The sequence below is a fragment of the Cherax quadricarinatus genome, chromosome 72 (assembly GCF_038502225.1).
Source record: "Cherax quadricarinatus isolate ZL_2023a chromosome 72, ASM3850222v1, whole genome shotgun sequence".
Classification (NCBI taxonomy): Eukaryota; Metazoa; Arthropoda; class Malacostraca; order Decapoda; family Parastacidae; genus Cherax; species Cherax quadricarinatus.
The window spans coordinates 11945860-11965747 of NC_091363.1; the positions used below are offsets into that span (position 1 = coordinate 11945860).

Sequence of the window (19888 nt, forward strand, 5' to 3'; positions counted from 1 at the left end):
TGGTGCCGACACCCAGGGCTCCTACTATGTGCTGCTTCCTGACGGTCGTCTGGAGAGGGTGACGTACACTGTCAACGGTGACTCTGGCTACGTCGCGCATGTGACTTATGAAGGTCACACCACATCCCAGTCCTACTATACACCAACTCCTGGCTACGAAGGTCACACTACACCCCAAAACTACTATTCTCCAACTCCTGCCTATGGCTAATTGAACAGTGATCTCAAGGAACGTACGGCTGTCACATAACACTCTAGTCCTCATCAACGCCTGCATGTGAACTTATACTTGTTTGTGCTATGAAGATTTAATAAAAATGTATTTGAAAATAAATTCACAATTTTACTTTTTGCTTATTTTATATTTAAAGTTGTGAAAATAGTATTATTCAACTGGATCATTGTCAACTGACTGCAGTCGACAAATATATAATTGAGAAATACTAGAAAGGAATGACTAGCATTTTAGGGAGTTGTACATATACTGATGAATCACCAGATATCATTGAACCATCTTCGAATCTGCTACCTACGGTCGACCTGCGATCGTGAGCAAAAATGAATGAAAATAACACTGTCTATAGTTTCATCTATGTCGATCAGCTTCAGCATATTAAAATTAACATGCGAAAAATAAGAACGCATTAGGGTAGGAGTGAGCATTTCCTTCAAGATTTTTGGTTAGTGTATCAATTAGTGTGTGTTCCACATCTTTGAAAGGAAGCAAGACTTCTTGGGTGCTCAGAGTGCTTTAATAAGATCTCAGAGAAGGATTACGGACGTGTTGTTGTGAAGGGTGTCAAAACTAATGATGCTTAATTAAGTTATGTGTGTTTTAAGTACAAATGTTGAACATGTCACGTTTACAATTTCCTTCCGCAAAATTTCTTTAAAAGTAAACGAGTCCTTAACTCTACATTCATTCATACTTACATATACTAAAAAGAGGAATAGGAAGTTTAGAAAGTTAACGATTGAAAGAGCCAATAACTGATAACAGAACTGCCATGATAAAAAATTGTCCTTCCCGCTCTTAAAGTATATATTATATAATTGATTTATATGATATTAAAGATAAGCGATCAAATATTAGCTAGAATGACAGATATTATGATAAAAAATCAATGAGCAACAAGAATGTAAAGTGTCAACTAATAAGGTTCATAAAAAGAAGTTGGCGAAGACTGGAATTGAAGATTAAAGTAAAGGAAGTAAAAATGAGAATCATGTTACTGAAAATTGAAGTTACAGTAATAAACTTGTAATTAAGAAAAAATATATTTAAAGCAGTTAAAGACTTAGTCAAAGAATGGCTGTGTGTGTGTGTGTGTGTGTGTGTGTGTGTTGAAATGATAATTTTTTCTCCTTTACCCACCCTAATTACCTCATTCCCCAAATCACTGGTCTTTCTAACTTCACCCGCCCTCATATAACCAACAACTTTCGCTACACACTCCATTATTTCCTGTACTGTACACTAACTTTCTACAATCCTTATTTATAAATTTCAGTAACTGTCTCCTTGTTAGTTATTTTATATTTCATTTCTCTCTTTCCCAACGACACCATTCTTGTGCTCTTTCAACCTTATTGTTCTCACTTTACGTCTAAATAATAATCTGATATAGCATTCGCTACAAAAACATTCAGAAATTTATTTTATTTACTCACACACAGTCAAGAAAATCGCTGTTATTCCAAACTACATATCTCAAAAACTTTTTCTTTTCTCTTAAAATAAGCATTAGCTATTATCATACGTCTTTCTATTTTTAATTCAATTAGAGATCATATTGTTGGTCCTCCTAACTTACTTCCTGTGCCCTTTATAGTAATCACTCCTACTTGAACCTTCAGATCACCCAGAGCAATAATTCTTTTACTTGATTCAAACATCTATAAAAATTCAATTAATGCCTTTCAAAATCTTTCTCCTTTTGCCTTTGCACTACTCTTAGCCCCAGTTGCATCAACACTCGCTATAACCCATTTCTCACATACCACTTTTACGCTAATCTTCTTGACTTTAAATTCTTATAACTACTACTCCTATTCCATAACTGAATGAGATTTTTTAACAGGAAAACAAATATTTTCTATCATGTAATGATATTAGTTGGGAGAAAAGTCACTCCATATCAAATGTGGAAAGGTCTCCTTCCCTCCCTATTCTAATAAAAATGAAAGCCTGACATAATTAAGAGCTGAAAAATATATTTACCCGTCGCTCTAATTATATATAATTTAAATATTTCCAGTTACCAAATATTGCATAAGTTCAAGTTTCTTCGAGTATTACTTATAAAAATATGTGGAATCTAAGTTTCTTGTTCAGGAACAAAATGCACTCCCATCGTCTGTGGGAAAACACAGAAACTATGAATTTTTCCACATCTGAATAATCTAATGTCCGTTCAAGTGGTCTAAAGCGCCACAATGGGGTGCTATGCCTCTTCCCCACACGTGGGATCGAATCCTGTTGACTCTGATCTCTCTCACTCATATACACACACACACACACACACACACACATATATATATATATATATATATATATATATATATATATATATATATATATATATATATATATATATATATATATATAATGTCGTGCCGAATAGATAAAATTGGTTAAGAGCTCATTTAAAATTAAGTTCTTTTTAAAATTTATAAATACTGAAGGCGGGGTAGGGGTCGGCCTAGGAAAGGGTGGAGGGAGGGGGTAAAGAAGGTTTTGTGCGCGAGGGGCTTGGACTTCCAGCAGGCATGCGTGAGCGTGTTTGATAGGAGTGAATGGAGACAAATGGTTTTTAATACTTGACGTGCTGTTGGAGTGTGAACAAAGTAACATTTATGAAGGGGTTCAGGGAAACCGGCAGGCCGGACTTGAGTCCTGGAGATGGGAAGTACAGTGCCTGCACTCTGAAGGAGGGGTGTTAATGTTGCAGTTTAAAAACTGTAGTGTAAAGCACCCTTCTGGCAAGACAGTGATGGAGTGAATGATGGTGAAAGTTTTTCTTTTTCGGGAAACCCTGCCTTGGTGGGAATCGGCCAGTGTGATAATAATAATAAATATATATATATATATATATATATATATATATATATATATATACCAGGAGTTTACCTGGAGAGAGTTCCGGGGGTCAACACCCCCGCGACCCGGTTTGTGACCAGGCCTCCTGGTGGATCAGAGCCTGATCAACCAGGCTGTTACTGCTGGCTGCACGCAAACCAACGTACGAGCCACAGCCCGGCTGGTCAGGAACCGACTTTAGGTGCTTGTCCAGTGCCAGCTTGAAGACTGCCAGGGGTCTGTTGGTAATGCCCCCTTATGTATGTTGGGAGGCAGTTGAACAGTCTCGGGCCCCTGACACTTATTGTATGGCCTCTTAACGTGCTAGTGACACCCCTGCTTTTCATTGGGGGGATGTTGCATCGTCTGCCAAGTCTTTTGCTTTCGTAGTGAGTGATTTTCGTTTGCAAGTTCGGTACTAGTCCCTCTAGGATTTTCCAGGTGTATATAATCATGTATCTCTCCCGCCTGCGTTCCAGGGAATACAGGTTTAGGAACCTCAAGCGCTCCCAGTAATTGAGGTGTTTTATCTCCGTTATGCGCACCGTGAAGGTTCTCTGTACATTTTCTAGGTCAGCAATTTCACCTGCCTTGAAAGGTGCTGTTAGTGTGCAGCAATATTCCAGCCTAGATAGAACAAGTGACCTGAAGAGTGTCATCATGGGCTTGGCCTCCCTAGTTTTGAAGGTTCTCATTATCCATCCTGTCATTTTTCTAGCAGAAACGATTGATACAATGTTATGGTCCTTGAAGGTGAGATCCTCCGACATGATCACTCCCAGGTCTTTGACGTTGGTGTTTCGCTCTATTTTGTGGCCAGAATTTGTTTTGTACTCTGATGAAGATTTAATTTCCTCGTGTTTACCATATCTGAGTAATTGAAATTTCTCATCGTTGAACTTCATATTGTTTTCTGCAGCCCACTTAAAGATTTGGTTGATGTCCGCCTGGAGCCTTGCAGTGTCTGCAATGGAAGACACTATCATGCAGATTCGGGTGTCATCTGCAAAGGAAGACACGGTGCTGTGGCTGACATCTTTGTCTATGTCGGATATGAGGATGAGGAACAAGATGGGAGCGAGTACTGTGCCTTGTGGAACAGAGCTTTTCACCGTAGCTGCCTCGGACTTTACTCTGTTGACGACTACTCTCTGTGTTGTGTTAGTGAGGAAATTATAGATCCATCGACCGACTTTTCCTGTTATTCCTTCAGCACGCATTTTGTGCGCTATTACGCCATGGTCACACTCGTCGAAGGCTTTTGCAAAGTCTGTATATATTACATCTGCATTCTTTTTGTCTTCTAGTGCATCTAGGACCTTGTCGTAGTGATCTAATAGTTGAGACAGACAGGAGCGACCTGTTCTAAACCCATGTTGCCCTGGGTTGTGTAACTGATGGGTTTCTAGATGGGTGGTGTTCTTGCTTCTTAGAACCCTTTCAAAGATTTTTATGATATGGGATGTTAGTGCAATCGATCTGTAGTTCTTTGCTGTTGCTTTACTGCCCCCTTTGTGGAGTGGGGCTATGTCTGTTGCTTTTAGTAACTGTGGGACGACCCCCTTGTCCATGCTCCCTCTCCATAGGATGGAAAAGGCTCGTGATAGGGGCTTCTTGCAGTTCTTGATGAACACGGAGTTCCATGAGTCTAGCCCTGGGGCAGAGTGCATGGGCATGGCATTTATCGCCTGTTCGAAGTCATTTGGCGTCAGGATAACATCGGATAGGCTTGTGTTAACCAAATTCTGTGGCTCTCTCATAAAAAATTCATTTTGATCTTCGACTCTCAGTCTGGTTAGCGGCTTGCTAAAAACTGAGTCATATTGGGACTTGAGTAGCTCACTCATTTCCTTGCTGTCATCTGTGTAGGACCCATCTTGTTTAAGTAGGGGCCCAATACTGGACGTTGTTCTCGACTTTGATTTGGCATAGGAGAAGAAATACTTTGGGTTTCTTTCGATTTCATTTATGGCTTTTAGTTCTTCCCCCGATTCCTGACTCTATATATATATATATATATATATATATATATATATATATATATATATATATATATATATATATATATATATATATATATATATATATACAGCCTTATGATCCTCATGTAGTCGACAGTTGATAAGCCTGATATGCTAATTAGCCAACCAACAAACTTGAACATAATGCAACAATTGTTATTTCTTAAGGCAATTTAACGTAAGACAAACAAGAGTCAACCTTGGCCAGGTCTTCTTCACGAGGGAGGCCGTGACGTCATCACGTTTGTGGGGTGGGGAGGGGGTGTATCCTCCAGTATATAAACAGATGACTTCATCCACAGATCATCAGTCCAACTCATTTTCCTCCTCAAAAATGTCTCTCAGTGTACGTTATCCTTCCATAGAAGTTTCTTAAGCTAAATACATCAGCTTAACCAGTAGTCACAACCAGTTTAATCAGTGGAGAATATTTTTTAATCCATTTTCGTGATTACTTCCTATAGAGCTTTCAGGAATGTAGTTACCTTTCAGATTTTGACCCCCAAAAACTGTATTATCAGTTTAAACAATACTGACAGTTTTCTACCGTCTTGTTGCACTTATGTATATATATATATATATATATATATATATATATATATATATATATATATATATATATATATATATGGATTCATAAATGTCTTACAGTAACATAAATTAACAGGTTGTGTGGTTCACTATTCTTGTGGTGGGAGCCTTCGCTAGCCCCGATGCTCCTCTGAATTACCAACCGACATTTAATGGCCCTTCCCATGGAGCTCCAACACCAGGGCCAGCATACGGTCCCCCATCACCAAGACCAGCATATGGTCCCCCATCACTAAGACCAGCATACGGTCCTCCAACACCAGGACCAGCATACGGTCCCCCATCACCAAGACCAGCATACGGTCCCCCAACACCAGGACCAGCATACGGTCCCCCATCACCAAGACCAGCATACGGACCACCAACACCCGCTCCCGTATACGGCGTTCCTACTTCTGAGGTGAGTATAACCCACATGTCTCTGCAACTACTTTCAAAGCAATCAAATGACAATTACCAATGTAACACTTCATGTTACACATGAGCTGATATGTGGCCTCTCTAGTAAGATACTCAGCGTATGTTTTAATTATTACTATTATTATTATGACGACAGGTTCCTGCTCATTACAACTTCACCTGGCAAGTCAAAGACGACGCCTCCGGCAACGACTACGGTCACCAGGAGACCCGTGATGGTGCCGACACCCAGGGCTCCTACTATGTGCTGCTTCCTGACGGTCGTCTGGAGAGGGTGACGTACACTGTCAACGGTGACTCTGGATACGTCGCGCAGGTGACTTATGAAGGTCACACCACATCCCAGTCCTACTATACACCAACTCCTGGCTACGAAGGTCACACCACACCCCAAAACTACTTTTCTCCAACTCCTGCCTATGGCTAATTGAACAGTGATCTCAAGGAACGTACGGCTGTCACATAACACTCTAGTCCTCACCAACACCAGCATATGAACTTACACTTGTTTGTGCTATGAAGATTTAATAAAAATGTATTTGAAAATAAATTCACAATTTTACTTTTTGCTTATTTGATATTTACAGTTGTGAAAATATCATTATTTAACTGGATCATTGTCAACTGACTGCAGTCGACAAATATATAATTGAGAAATACTAGAAAGAAATGATTGACATTTAAAGGAGGAGTACATATACTGATGAATCACCAAATATCATTGAACCATCTTCGAATCTGCTACCTACGGTCGACCTGCGATCGTGAGCAAAAATGAATGAAAATAACACTGTCTATAGTTTCATCTATGTCGATCAGCTTCAGCATATTAAAATTAACATGCGAAAAATAAGCACGCATTAAGATAGGAGTGAGCATTTCCTTCAAGATCTTTGGTTAGTGTATCAATTAGTGTGTGTTCCACATCTTTGAAAGGAAGCAGGACTTCTTGGGTGTTCAGAGTGCTTTAATAAGATCTCAGTGAAGGATTACGGACGTGTTGTTGTGAAAGGTGTCAAAACTAATGATGCTTAATTAAGCTATGTGTGTTTTGAGTACAAATGTTGAACATGTCACGTTTACAATTTCCTTCCGCAAAATTTCTTTAAAAATAAACGAGTCCTTAACTCTACGTTCATTCGTACTTACATATACTAAAAAGAGGAATAGGAAGTTTAGAAAGTTTACGATTGAAAGAGCCAATAACTGATAACAGAACTGGCATGATAAAAAATTATCCTTCCTGCTTTTAAAGTATATATTATATAATTGATTTATATGAGATTAAAGATAAGCGATCAAATATTAGCTAGAATGACAGATATTATGATAAAAAATCAATGAGCAACAAGAATGTAAAGTGTCAACTAATAAGGTTCATAAAAAGAAGTTGGCGAAGACTGGAATTGAAGATTAAAGTAAAGGAAGTAAAAATGAGAATCATGTTACTGAAAATTGAAGTTACAGTAATTAACTTGTATTAAGAAAAAATATATTTAAAGCAGTCAAAGACTTAGTAAAAGAATGGCTGTGTGTGTGTGTGTGTATGTGTGTGTATGTGTGTGTGTGTGTGTGTGTGTGTGTGTGTGTGTGTGTGTATGTGTGTGTGTGTGTGTGTGAGTATGTGTGTTTCATTTGTGTTGAAATGATAATTTTTTCTCCTTTACCCACCCTAATTACGTCATTCCCCAAATCACTAGTCTTTCTAACTTCACCCGCCCTCATATAACCAACAACTTTCGCTACACACACCATTATTTCCTGTACTGTACACTACCTTTCTACAATCTTTATTTATAAATCTCAGTAACTGTCTCCTTGTTAGTTATTTTATATTTCATTTCTCTCTTTCCCAACGACACCATTCTTGTGCTCTTTCAACCTTATTGTTCTCACTTTACGTCTAAATAATAATCTGATATAGCAGTCGCTCCAAAAACATCCAGAAATTTATATTGTTTACTCACACACAGTCAAGAAAATCGCTGTTATTCCAAACTACATGTCTCAAAAACTTATTCTTTTCTTTTAAAATAAGCATTAGCTATTACCATTCGTCTTTCTATTCTTAATTCAATTAGAGATCATATTGTTGGTCCTCCTAACTTACTTCCTGTGCCCTTTACAGTAATCACTCCTACTTGAACCTTCAGATCACCCACAACAATAATTCTTTTACTTGATTCAAGAATCTTTAAAAATTCAATTAATGTCTTTCAAAATCTTTCTCCTTTTTCCTTTGCACTACTCTTAGCCCCAGTTGCATCAACACTCGCTATAACCCATTTCTCACATCCCACTTTTACGCTAATCTTCTTGACTTTAAATTCTTATAACTACTACTCCTATTCCATAACTGAATGAGATATTTTTTAACAGGAAAACAAATATTTTCTATCATGTAATGATATTAGTTGGGAGAAAAGTCACTCCACATGTAATGTGGAAAGGTCTCCTCCCCCCCTATTCTAATAAAAATGAAAGCCGGACATAATTAAGAGCTGAAAAATATATTTGCCCTTTGCTCTAATTATATATAATTTAAATATTTCCAGTTACCAAATATTGCATAAGTTCAAGTTTCTTCGAGTATTACTTATAAAATTATGTGGAATCTAAGTGTCTTGTTCAGGAACAAAATGCACTCCCATCGTCTGTGGGAAAACACAGAAACTATGAATTTTTCCACATCTGAATGATCTCATGTCCGTTCGAGTGGTCTAAAGCGCCAGAATGGGGAGCTATGCCCCTTTCCCACACGTGGGATCGAATCCTGTTGACTCTGATCACTCTCTCTCATATATATATTATATATATATATATATATATATATATATATATATATATATATATATATATATATATATATATATATATATATAAATATATGTCGTGCCGAATAGGCAGAACTTGCCATCTTGGCTTAAATAGCAACGCTCATCTTGCCATATAGGACAAGTGAAAATTTGTGTATGCAATAATTTCGCCAAAATCATTCTGAACCTAACGAAAAAAATATATTTCACTGTGTTTGTTTAATATTAAATTACTGTAAACAAATCTAAAATATATTTAGTTGGGTTAGGCTAAAATAAATTGTTCTTGTTATAATAAGGTTAGGTAAGTTTTCTAAGATTCTTTTGGTGCAAAATTATAAATTTTTACATCAACATCAATGAAAAAAATATATCTTTAAACGTATAAGAGAAAATTTTAGAGATGACAATTTTAAATGAGTTCTTGCTAATTGATCAGTTTTACATATTCGGCACGACACACACACACACACACACACACACATATATATATATATATATATATATATATATATATATATATATATATATATATATATATATATATATATATATATATATATATATATATATATATATATATATATATATATATATATATATATATATATACATATATTAACGACCAAGCAGTATCCTACCGTGGCTGGGTGACCTAAAAAGTAAAACTAAAGCTTCTCTTTGTAAATTTAGTAATGTATGCATGAGAAAAAGTTACTAACCCATTGCTCCTGGCATTTTAGTCGCCTCTTACGATACGCATGGCTTACGGAGGAAGAATTCTTTTCCACTTTCCTATGGAGATAACAGGAAATAAAGAAGAACAAGAATTATTAAGAAAATAGATGAAAACCCAGATGGGTTTGTAAATATATGAGTGTACGTGCATGAGTAATATGACCTAAGTGTAAGTAGAAGTACCAAGTCAGACCTCTTCTCCCACGTGTTTATGAGACAGAAAAAAGACACAAGCACTCTTACCATCATGTAAAACAATTACAGGTTTCCGTAATTGTTTTACATGATGGTAGCTCCATGGGTGATTGCTGTCTACCAACCCACCTACATATATATATATATATATATATATATATATATATATATATATATATATATATATATATATAGGCACACACACACACACACATATATGTGTGTGTGTGTGTGTGTGTGTGTGTGTCTGTGTGTGTGTGTGTGTGTGTGTGTGTGTGTGTGTGTGTGTGTGTGTGTGTGTTTGTGTTTGTGTAAACTCACCTAATTGTGGTTGCAATGGTCGAGTCACAGCTCCTGGCCCCACCTCTTCACTTGTTGAAACTAGCTCTTCTTGGTCCATGAGCTTTGTGTGTATGTGTAATATAGACAGTTATTGAAGTATTGTTAGTTGTGTAGAACGCCTCATGTACTGCCGTAATGACCTTCATGTAGTCGAGAATCGATAGGCTCTAAACCAAATTTATCAACCACCAAAATGTAACAATTATATTATGCTTTAAGGCAATTTTACATAACACAGACGTCATCGCGTTTGTGGGGTAGAGATGGGTGTATCCTCCAGTATAAAAGCAGATGGCGTCATCCACAGATCATCAGTCCAACTCGTCTTCTTGCTTAAGAATGTTTCTCAGTGTACGATACCCTTCCATAGTAGGAGTTTCCACAGTAGTATTGATCACTCACTATAGGGCTTTTAAGAATGTAGTTATCTTATAGATGTCTTATTAGCTTGAATACTATTGACAGTTTCCTGCCATCTGCTTGCGATCATAATATATTTGTTAGAAGACAAAAATATATGAAGAATTCATGTGTTACATTAACAAAAATTAACAGGTTGTGTTTTTCACCATTCTTGTGGTGGGCGCCTTCGCCCGCCCTGATGCTCCTCTGAATTACCAACCGACATCTAATGGCCCGTCCTACGGAGCTCCAACACCAGGACCAGCATACCGCCCACCAACACCAGGACCAGCATACGGTACCCCAACACCAGGACCAGCATACCGCCCACCAACACCAGGACCAGCATACGGTGCCCCAACACCAGGACCAGCATACGGCCCACCAACACCCGCTCCCATATACGGTGTTCCCATTTCCGAGGTGAATATAACTTACATGACTCTGCAGCTACCTTCAAAGCAATCAGGTGACAATTACAAGCATAATATTTTATATTACACATGAGCAAGGCTGTGGCCTCTCTGGTGAGATACTCAGTATATGTTATTATTTTTTATTACTGCAGACTCCAGCTCGGTACAACTTCACCTGGCAAGTGAAAGACGACTCGTCCGGCAACGACTACGGTCACCAGGAGACTCGTGATGGTGCCAACACCCAGGGTGCATACTATGTGCTGCTTCCTGACGGTCGTCTGGAGAGGGTGACGTACACTGTCAACGGTGACTCCGGCTACGTTGCCCAGGTGACCTATGAAGGTCACACCACATCCCAGCCCTACTATACACCAACTCCTGCCTACGAAGGTCACACTACACCCCAGAACTACTATTCTCCAACTCCTGCCTATGGCTAACTCAACAGTGATCTCAGGGAACGTACGGCTGTCACACAACACTCTAGTCCTTCTCATCAACAAACAGCAAATGAACTCGCATTTGTTTGTATTATGAAGATTTAATACATGGACATTTGAAAAATAAATTATTTCAAAATTTTGCTTTTTGTTTTTTTTCCATATTTACACTTGTGAAAATAGTATTATTTAACTGGATCATTGTGAGCAGACTACAGTAAATAAATAAATAAATAACTGAGAAATACTAGAAAGGAAAGCCTAGCTTATTAGGGAGGAGTACATATAGTGATGAACCACCAGACATCACTGAATCACTTTCGAATCTGCTAACTAATGTCCACCTGCGATCGCGATCGTGAGAAAAAATGAATGAAAATGGAATTATCTGTATATTCATCTATGTTGGTTCTCTTCAGCATATAAAATTTACATGGGAAAAATAAGTATGAATTAGGGTAGGAGTGGGCATTTCCTTTAAGATTTTTGATTAGTGTATCAGTTAGTGTGTGTTGCACATATCTGGAAGGCAGAACTTTTTGGGCACTCAGAGTGCTTCTAAGATCTAAAAGCAGGATGTGAAGATGTCAAGGCTAATGATGCCTAATTAAGCTATGTACTGGGATGTATTTCATTACAAATGTTGAAATTGTCTCGAAAATTTCCTTAAACAATTTTTTTTAACAAAAGTAAATGAGGTTTTAACTGTGTATTCATTTGTAGTTACATGTACGGAGAAAATGTGGGAAATTTAGAAAGTTTACGGTTTAAAGAGCCAATAACGGATGACATAACTAGCATTATAAAAAATATCCTTTCTGCCTCTTAAATTATAAGATGTATAAATGATTTTGAATGAAATTAAAGATAAATGATCAAATATTAGCTAGAAAGACAAGTATTAAGATCAAAAATAAGTAAGAAACAGGAATGCAAAAGGTCAATTAATGAGTCGTAGTAAGATATAGAATACAAAATAATCACGTGAACTTGGCAAAGACTGGAATTGAAGATCAAAGTAAAAGAATTAAAAGGAGACTCATGTTATCAAAAATTAAAGTGACGGTAAAAAATTTATAATTATGTAAGAATTCATTTAAAGCAGTTAAAAAATTAATTAAAAATATGACTGTGTGTCTGTGTATGTGTACTTTTATATATGTGACTCAGTGATATATTTTTCTCCCTTCCCACCTACTTAACATCATTCCACAGATCACTGGACTTCAGGACTTCACTTATCCTCCTATAACCAACAACTTTTGCTACACATTCCACTATTGCTGTCCTCTTTTAACCTTCTTATTACCTGTACTCTACCTCTACACAAACATTTTTTTATATCTCACGAACTGTGTCCTTATTTAGTTTTTTCCTTTAATTTCTCTATTTCCCAACGACACCATTCTCCATATATTCCATTTACTTTATTGATCGTACTGAAACTTACACTAAATAAGGAGCTATCATAACAGTCGCTCCTCTAAATATATCTGGAAATTTACTCTTTTTATTAGTTTTGTTTACCAATACATAGTCCAGAAAACCGCTGTTATTGCACACTGTATCATGTCTCATAATTTATTTATGCTTTTCTCTTAAAATAAGTATTGGATATTGTCAATCATCTTTCTATTCATAATTCAGTTAGAGGTCCCATGATTAGTCCTCAGAACTTACATCCTGTGTCCTTTAAATTAGTCACTCATGCTTTAGAATTTAGGTCACTCAAAACAATTATTCTTTTCCTTGATTCAAACATCTGTAAATTTTTTATTAATGCCTCTCAAAAATCGTTCTCCCTTTCCTCTGAATTACTCTCAAACACAAGTGCATAAACACTTGCTATAACCAACTTCTCACATCCCACTTTTATGCTAATCCAATAATTCTTGAATTTAAATTCGTATAACTCCTCCTTCTACTCCATAACTGAAGGAGATATTTTTTAGACGGGAAAACAAAACTAAAAAAAATGTTTTCTATCATGTATTCTCATCCCATATTTTTTTTGGGAAAAAAAAAAGTCGGTCCATATCAACTACGGAAAGCTCTCCTCTTTTCCCGTCTGTTCTAATAAAAATAAGTAATATAATTAGGTGAAAAAAATATATTTAAATATTTTCAGTTTATGCATAAGTTTAATTTTCTTGGAATATTTCATTTAAAATTATTTGGAATGCATGTCTCCTGTTCAGCCAGAAAATACACTCCCAACGTTTGTGGGTAAACACAAGAGCTATGGTTTTTAAACATCTGAGTAGTGTCATTAAGTCTAAACCGTCACTTTGGGGAGCTATGCCACTCCCAACACGTGGGTTCGAATCCTACCGACTGATATTTCTCCGTATATACCTCCGCTTGTTTCTGCATGGCTCACTGATATGAAAGCGTTCCTGTGGTCAGAACACACAGAAGGAAATAGCTGGAGACCATACCTGAGGTTCACTGGTGTGCCCGGGGCTACGAAGAGACATGGCTTATAACCAGACTACCTAGCTTTTAGTGATATCTGTGACCGCGTAGTTTAGCGCCACATTATGGAGCTATGCCACTCCTCACACGTGGGTTTGAATCCTGCTGATTGCAATCTCTCTCTCTCTCTTTATACATACATATAAGTATATATATATATATATATATATATATATATATATACATATATTTATATATATACATATATTTATATATATATATATATATATAAATGGAGAGGTAGAGGTATTGGGAAGATGGAAGGAATATTTTGAGGAATTGTTAAATGTTGATGAAGATAGGGAAGCTGTGATTTCGTGTATAGGGCAAGGAGGAATAACATCTTGTAGGAGTGAGGAAGAGCCAGTTGTGAGTGTGGGGGAAGTTCGTGAGGCAGTAGGTAAAATGAAAGGGGGTAAGGCAGCCGGGATTGATGGGATAAAGATAGAAATGTTAAAAGCAGGTGGGGATATAGTTTTGGAGTGGTTGGTGCAATTATTTAATAAATGTATGGAAGAGGGTAAGGTACCTAGGGATTGGCAGAGAGCATGCATAGTTCCTTTGTATAAAGGCAAAGGGGATAAAAGAGAGTGCAAAAATTATAGGGGGATAAGTCTGTTGAGTGTACCTGGTAAAGTGTATTGTAGAGTTATAATTGAAAGAATTAAGAGTAAGACGGAGAATAGGATAGCAGATGAACAAGGAGGCTTTAGGAAAGGTAGGGGGTGTGTGGACCAGGTGTTTACAGTGAAACATATAAGTGAACAGTATTTAGATAAGGCTAAAGAGGTCTTTGTGGCATTTATGGATTTGGAAAAGGCGTATGACAGGGTGGATAGGGGGGCAATGTGGCAGATGTTGCAAGTGTATGGTGTAGGAGGTAGGTTACTGAAAGCAGTGAAGAGTTTTTACGAGGATAGTGAGGCTCAAGTTAGAGTATGTAGGAAAGAGGGAAATTTTTTCCCAGTAAAAGTAGGCCTTAGACAAGGATGTGTGATGTCACCGTGGTTGTTTAATATATTTATAGATGGGGTTGTAAGAGAAGTAAATGCGAGGGTCTTGGCAAGAGGCGTGGAGTTAAAAGATAAAGAATCACACACAAAGTGGGAGTTGTCACAGCTGCTCTTTGCTGATGACACTGTGCTCTTTGGAGATTCTGAAGAGAAGTTGCAGAGATTGGTGGATGAATTTGGTAGGGTGTGCAAAAGAAGAAAATTAAAGGTGAATACAGGAAAGAGTAAGGTTATGAGGATAACAAAAAGATTAGGTGATGAAAGATTGAATATCAGATTGGAGGGAGAGAGTATGGAGGAGGTGAACGTATTCAGATATTTGGGAGTGGACGTGTCAGCGGATGGGTCTATGAAAGATGAGGTGAATCATAGAATTGATGAGGGAAAAAGAGTGAGTGGTGCACTTAGGAGTCTGTGGAGACAAAGAACTTTGTCCTTGGAGGCAAAGAGGGGAATGTATGAGAGTATAGTTTTACCAACGCTCTTATATGGGTGTGAAGCGTGGGTGATGAATGTTGCAGCGAGGAGAAGGCTGGAGGCAGTGGAGATGTCATGTCTGAGGGCAATGTGTGGTGTGAATATAATGCAGAGAATTCGTAGTTTGGAAGTTAGGAGGAGGTGCGGGATTACCAAAACTGTTGTCCAGAGGGCTGAGGAAGGGTTGTTGAGGTGGTTCGGACATGTAGAGAGAATGGAGCGAAACAGAATGACTTCAAGAGTGTATCAGTCTGTAGTGGAAGGAAGGCGGGGTAGGGGTCGGCCTAGGAAGGGTTGGAGGGAGGGGGTAAAGGAGGTTTTGTGTGCGAGGGGCTTGGACTTCCAGCAGGCATGCGTGAGCGTGTTTGATAGGAGTGAATGGAGACAAATGGTTTTTAATACTTGACGTGCTGTTGGAGTGTGAGCAAAGTAACATTTATGAAGGGATTCAGGGAAACCGGCAGGCCGGACTTGAGTTCTGGAGATGGGAAGTACAGTGCCTGCACTCTGAAGGAGGGGTGTTAATGTTGCAGTTTTAAAAACTGTAGTGTAAAGCACCCTTCTGGCAAGACAGTGATGGAGTGAATGATGGTGAAAGTTTTTCTTTTTCGGGCCACCCTGCCTTGGTGGGAATCGGCCGGTGTGATAATAAAATATATATATATATATATATATATATATATATATATAATTTGTGTGTGTACTCACCTAACTGTGGTTGCAGGGGTCGAGACTCAGCTCCTGGCCCCGCCTCTTAACTGAGTGCTACTAGGTCCTTTCTCTCCCTGCTTCGTAAGCTTTATCATACCTCATCTTAAAGCTATGTATAGTTCCTGGTCCACTACCTCACTTGCTAGGCTATTCCACTTCCTGAATACTCTATGACTGAAGAAATGCTTCCTAACATCCCTTTGACTCATCTGGGTCTTCAACTTTCAATTGCGATCCCTTGTTTCTGTGTCCCCTCTCTGGAACATCCTGTCTCTCTCCACCTTGTCTATTCCACGCAGTATTTTGTATGTCGTCATCATGTCTCCCCTAGCCCTCCTATTCTCCAGTGTCGTCAGGCCAATTTCCCTTAACCTTTCTTAGTAGGACATTCCCCTTAGCTCTGGAACTAACCTTGTGACAAACCTTTGCACTCTCTAATTTCTTGACGTGCTTGATCAAGTGTGGGTTCCAAACAGGTGCTTCATACTCCAGCATGGGCCTGACGTACACGGTGTACAGTGTCTTGAACGATTCCATACTAAGATATCGGAAAGCTATTCTCAGGTTTGCCAGGCGCCTATATGCTGCAGGAGTTATCTGGTTGATGTGTGCTTCCAGAGACGTGCTCGGTGTTATACTCACCCCAAGATCTTTCTCCTTGAGCGAGGTTTGCAGTCTTTGGCCACTTAGCCTATACTCCGTCTGAGGTCTCCTTTGCCCTTCCCCGATCTTCATGACTTTGCATTTGGAGGGGTTAAATTCGAGAATCCAGTTTCTGGACCAGGTGTCCAGCCTGTACAGGTCTGATTTAATTCTCCTCATTAACTTCACATCAACTGCAGACAGGGACACTTCTGAGTTAGGCCCTTCCATCATTTCATTCACTTATACCAGAAATAGCACTGATCCTAAGACCGACCCTTGTGGGATCCCGCTCGTCAAAGGTGCCCACTGTGATACCTCATCACAGTGTGTGTGTGTGTGTGTGTGTGTGTGTGTGTGTGTGTGTGTGTGTGTGTGTGTGTGTGTGTGTGTGTGTGTGTGTGTGTGTGTGTGTGTGTGTGTGTGTGTGTGTGTGTGTGTGTGTGTAACGTAGACAGTTATTAAAGTATTGTTAATTGCTGTAGAACTGTTCATAATGACGGCCATAATAACCCTCATGTAATCAACATTTGGTAAGTTCTAAACCAAATTAATCATCCAACAAACTTGCAGAAAATGCAACAATTACATTGTTCTTTAAGGCAATTTTACGTAAGACAGTCAACCTTAGCCAGGGTCTTCTTCACAAGGGAGAACGCAACGTCATCACGTTTGTGGGGTGGGGAGGGGGTTGTATCCTCCAGTATAAAAACAGATGGCTTCGTCCACAGATCATCAGTTCAACTCGTCTTCCTCCTTAAGAATGTCTCTCAGTGTACGTTACCCTTCCATAGTAGAAGGTTCTTAAGCTAAATACATCAACTTATCTAGTAGTCACAACTGCCAGTTTATTATCCGGAGATTATGTATAATCGATTTTAGTGATCACTCCCTATAAAGCTTTTCTAGATATTTGATAAAAGATGAATTATCAACTTAAACAATATTGACAGTTTCCTTTCATCTGTTTGCAATCATGTACTTATAAATGTGTTACATAACATAAATTAACAGGTTGTGTGGTTCACTATTCTTGTGGTGGGAGCCTTCGCCCGCCCCGATGCTCCTCTGAATTACCAACCGACATTTAATGGCCGCTCCCACGGAGCTCCAACACCAGGACCAGCATACGGTCCCCCAACACCAGGACCAGCATACGGTCCCCCAACACCAGGACCAGCATACGGTCCCCCAACACCAGGACCAGCATACGGTCCCCCAACACCAGGATCAACTTACCGACCACCAACACCTGCTCCCATATACGGTGTTCCTACCTCTGAGGTGAATATAACCTACATGTCTCTACAGCTACTTTCAGAGCAATCAAGTGACAATTTCAAACGTAACATTTTATGTTACACATGAGCTAGACTGTGGCCTCTCTAGTGAAATACCCAATGTTATTATCATTATCATTATTACTTCAGGCTCCTGCTCGGTACAACTTCACCTGGCAAGTGAAGGACGACGCCTCTGGCAACGACTACGGTCACCAGGAAACCCGTGATGGTGCTGATACTCAGGGTTCCTACTATGTGTTGCTTCCTGACGGTCGTCTGGAGAGGGTGAAGTATACTGTCAATGGTGACTCCGGCTACGTGGCCCAGGTGACCTACGAAGGTCACACCACATCCCAACCTTACTATACATCAGCTCCTGGCTACGAAAGTCACACCACACCCCTGAACTACTATTCTCCAACTCCTGCCTATGGCTAATTCAACAGTGATCCCAAGGAACGTACGGCTGTCACACAACACTAGTCCTTTTACTCACCCTCAACAGCATATGAAATTACGTTTGTTCGTATAATGGAAAATAAATATTTGAAATATTTGAAAATAAATAAGTTCACAATTTTCTTTTTTGTTTATTTTGTACTGAGAGTTGTGAAAATAGTCTAATTTAACTGGATCATTGTCAACTGATTGCAGTAGACAGTAAATAATTAAGAAATACTAAAAAAGGAAAGACTAGCAGGTTAAGGTGGAGTGCAAATAGTGATGAATCATCAGACATCATTGAATCAACGTCGAATCTGCTAACTACGGTCGTTAGGAAAAAATTAAAGAAAACAAAAGAACTGTTGGCTCTATTTTTATCTACACTGGTCCTCTTTAGCATACAAAGATTAAGAAGGGAATGGGCATTTCCTTTAAGATTCTTGGATTTTGTATCAATTAGCATGTACTGTACACACCTGGAAGGAGGCAGGACTTCTTGGGTCCTTAGAATGTTTAAATAGAATCTCAAAGGATTACGGACGTGTTGTTGTGAGGGTGTCCAAGCTATTGATGCCTAATTTAGCTGTCATGGGATGTACTTTTTGAGTACAAATGTTGAAATTGTCTTGTTGAAAATTTCTTTTCGTAAAATTTCTTTAGAAAAAGTAACGAGGTCTTAACTGTATATTCAATTGTAGTCACACGTACAAACAAAAAAACAATAGAATTGGAAAGTTTGTGACTGAAAGGGGCAATCACGGATGACATAACTGGCATTATAGAAAAAATTGTCGACTCCGCTCTTACAGTATAAATTATATAAATGATTTTATATCAGATTAAAGATAATTGATCAAATATTAGCTTGGAAGACAGGTATTACGATAAAAAATCAATTTGCGACAGGAACAGGGTCACATAAGGTTCATAGTAAGATATTGTAAAACAATCACATCATCAAGTTGTCAAAGACCGGAATTTAAGGTTATAGTAACAGAACTGAGAATGAGTATGATGTTATCTTAAAGTGAGAGTGAAAAATGTATAATTAAGAATTCATTTAAAGGCAGTTGAAGACTTAGTCAAAGTATGATGAAAGAAAAGTTTATCATTGTTAACGTATCCTAAGTTATATCATTAGCTGATATAACTTTGAGAAAAGTGAATTGGGACCAATTAATCTGCCTCAGAATTCAGAGAACGGCAACTGTAAGTTGAAGCATGATCCAGGGCCCCATTTCATAATTTCCTTTCAGAGAATATTGCATGACACAGTCACTTGAAACGAGAATAATGTTATTGTAATGTTGGAAAGAACATTACTAATTAGTCATTTGCACTTTACTTAAAAACATGGGTGTGCTTCCTCAGGTTGTTGAT

The 19888-nt window shown here is 38.3% G+C and overlaps 3 protein-coding genes across 3 annotated transcripts; all 3 read left to right on the forward strand.

Annotated features, from left to right (window-relative positions):
- The first annotated feature begins 5419 nt into the window (after nt 1-5419).
- Nucleotides 5420-6620, forward strand: LOC138854844 (cuticle protein 7-like). The gene is made up of 3 exons (XM_070100196.1): nt 5420-5446; nt 5768-6091; nt 6248-6620. The coding sequence occupies exons 1-3, from the start codon at nt 5435-5437 to the stop codon at nt 6536-6538; spliced, it is 627 nt and encodes a 208-aa protein (XP_069956297.1). The 5' UTR covers nt 5420-5434; the 3' UTR covers nt 6539-6620.
- Nucleotides 6621-10526: 3906 nt separating this feature from the next.
- Nucleotides 10527-11567, forward strand: LOC138854845 (cuticle protein 7-like). Its single transcript, XM_070100197.1, has 3 exons — nt 10527-10553; nt 10758-11027; nt 11173-11567. Exons 1-3 carry the CDS (start codon nt 10542-10544, stop codon nt 11461-11463), a joined length of 573 nt encoding a protein of 190 aa, XP_069956298.1. The 5' UTR covers nt 10527-10541; the 3' UTR covers nt 11464-11567.
- A 5963-nt stretch (nt 11568-17530) lies between these two features.
- On the forward strand, nt 17531-19299 carry LOC138854846 (pro-resilin-like). The gene is made up of 3 exons (XM_070100198.1): nt 17531-17556; nt 17796-18065; nt 18212-19299. Exons 1-3 carry the CDS (start codon nt 17545-17547, stop codon nt 18500-18502), a joined length of 573 nt encoding a protein of 190 aa, XP_069956299.1. The 5' UTR covers nt 17531-17544; the 3' UTR covers nt 18503-19299.
- The last annotated feature ends 589 nt before the right edge of the window (nt 19300-19888 follow it).

What these genes read in the sequence shown, in the direction of transcription:
- LOC138854845 (XM_070100197.1), top strand. An exon ending in ACGGTGTTCCCATTTCCGAG is followed by an intron (nt 11,028 to 11,172) that starts GTGAATATAACT and finishes TTATTACTGCAG; the next exon opens with ACTCCAGCTCGGTACAACTT.
- LOC138854844 (XM_070100196.1), top strand. An exon ending in ACGGCGTTCCTACTTCTGAG is followed by an intron (nt 6,092 to 6,247) that starts GTGAGTATAACC and finishes TTATGACGACAG; the next exon opens with GTTCCTGCTCATTACAACTT.
- LOC138854846 (XM_070100198.1), top strand. An exon ending in ACGGTGTTCCTACCTCTGAG is followed by an intron (nt 18,066 to 18,211) that starts GTGAATATAACC and finishes TTATTACTTCAG; the next exon opens with GCTCCTGCTCGGTACAACTT.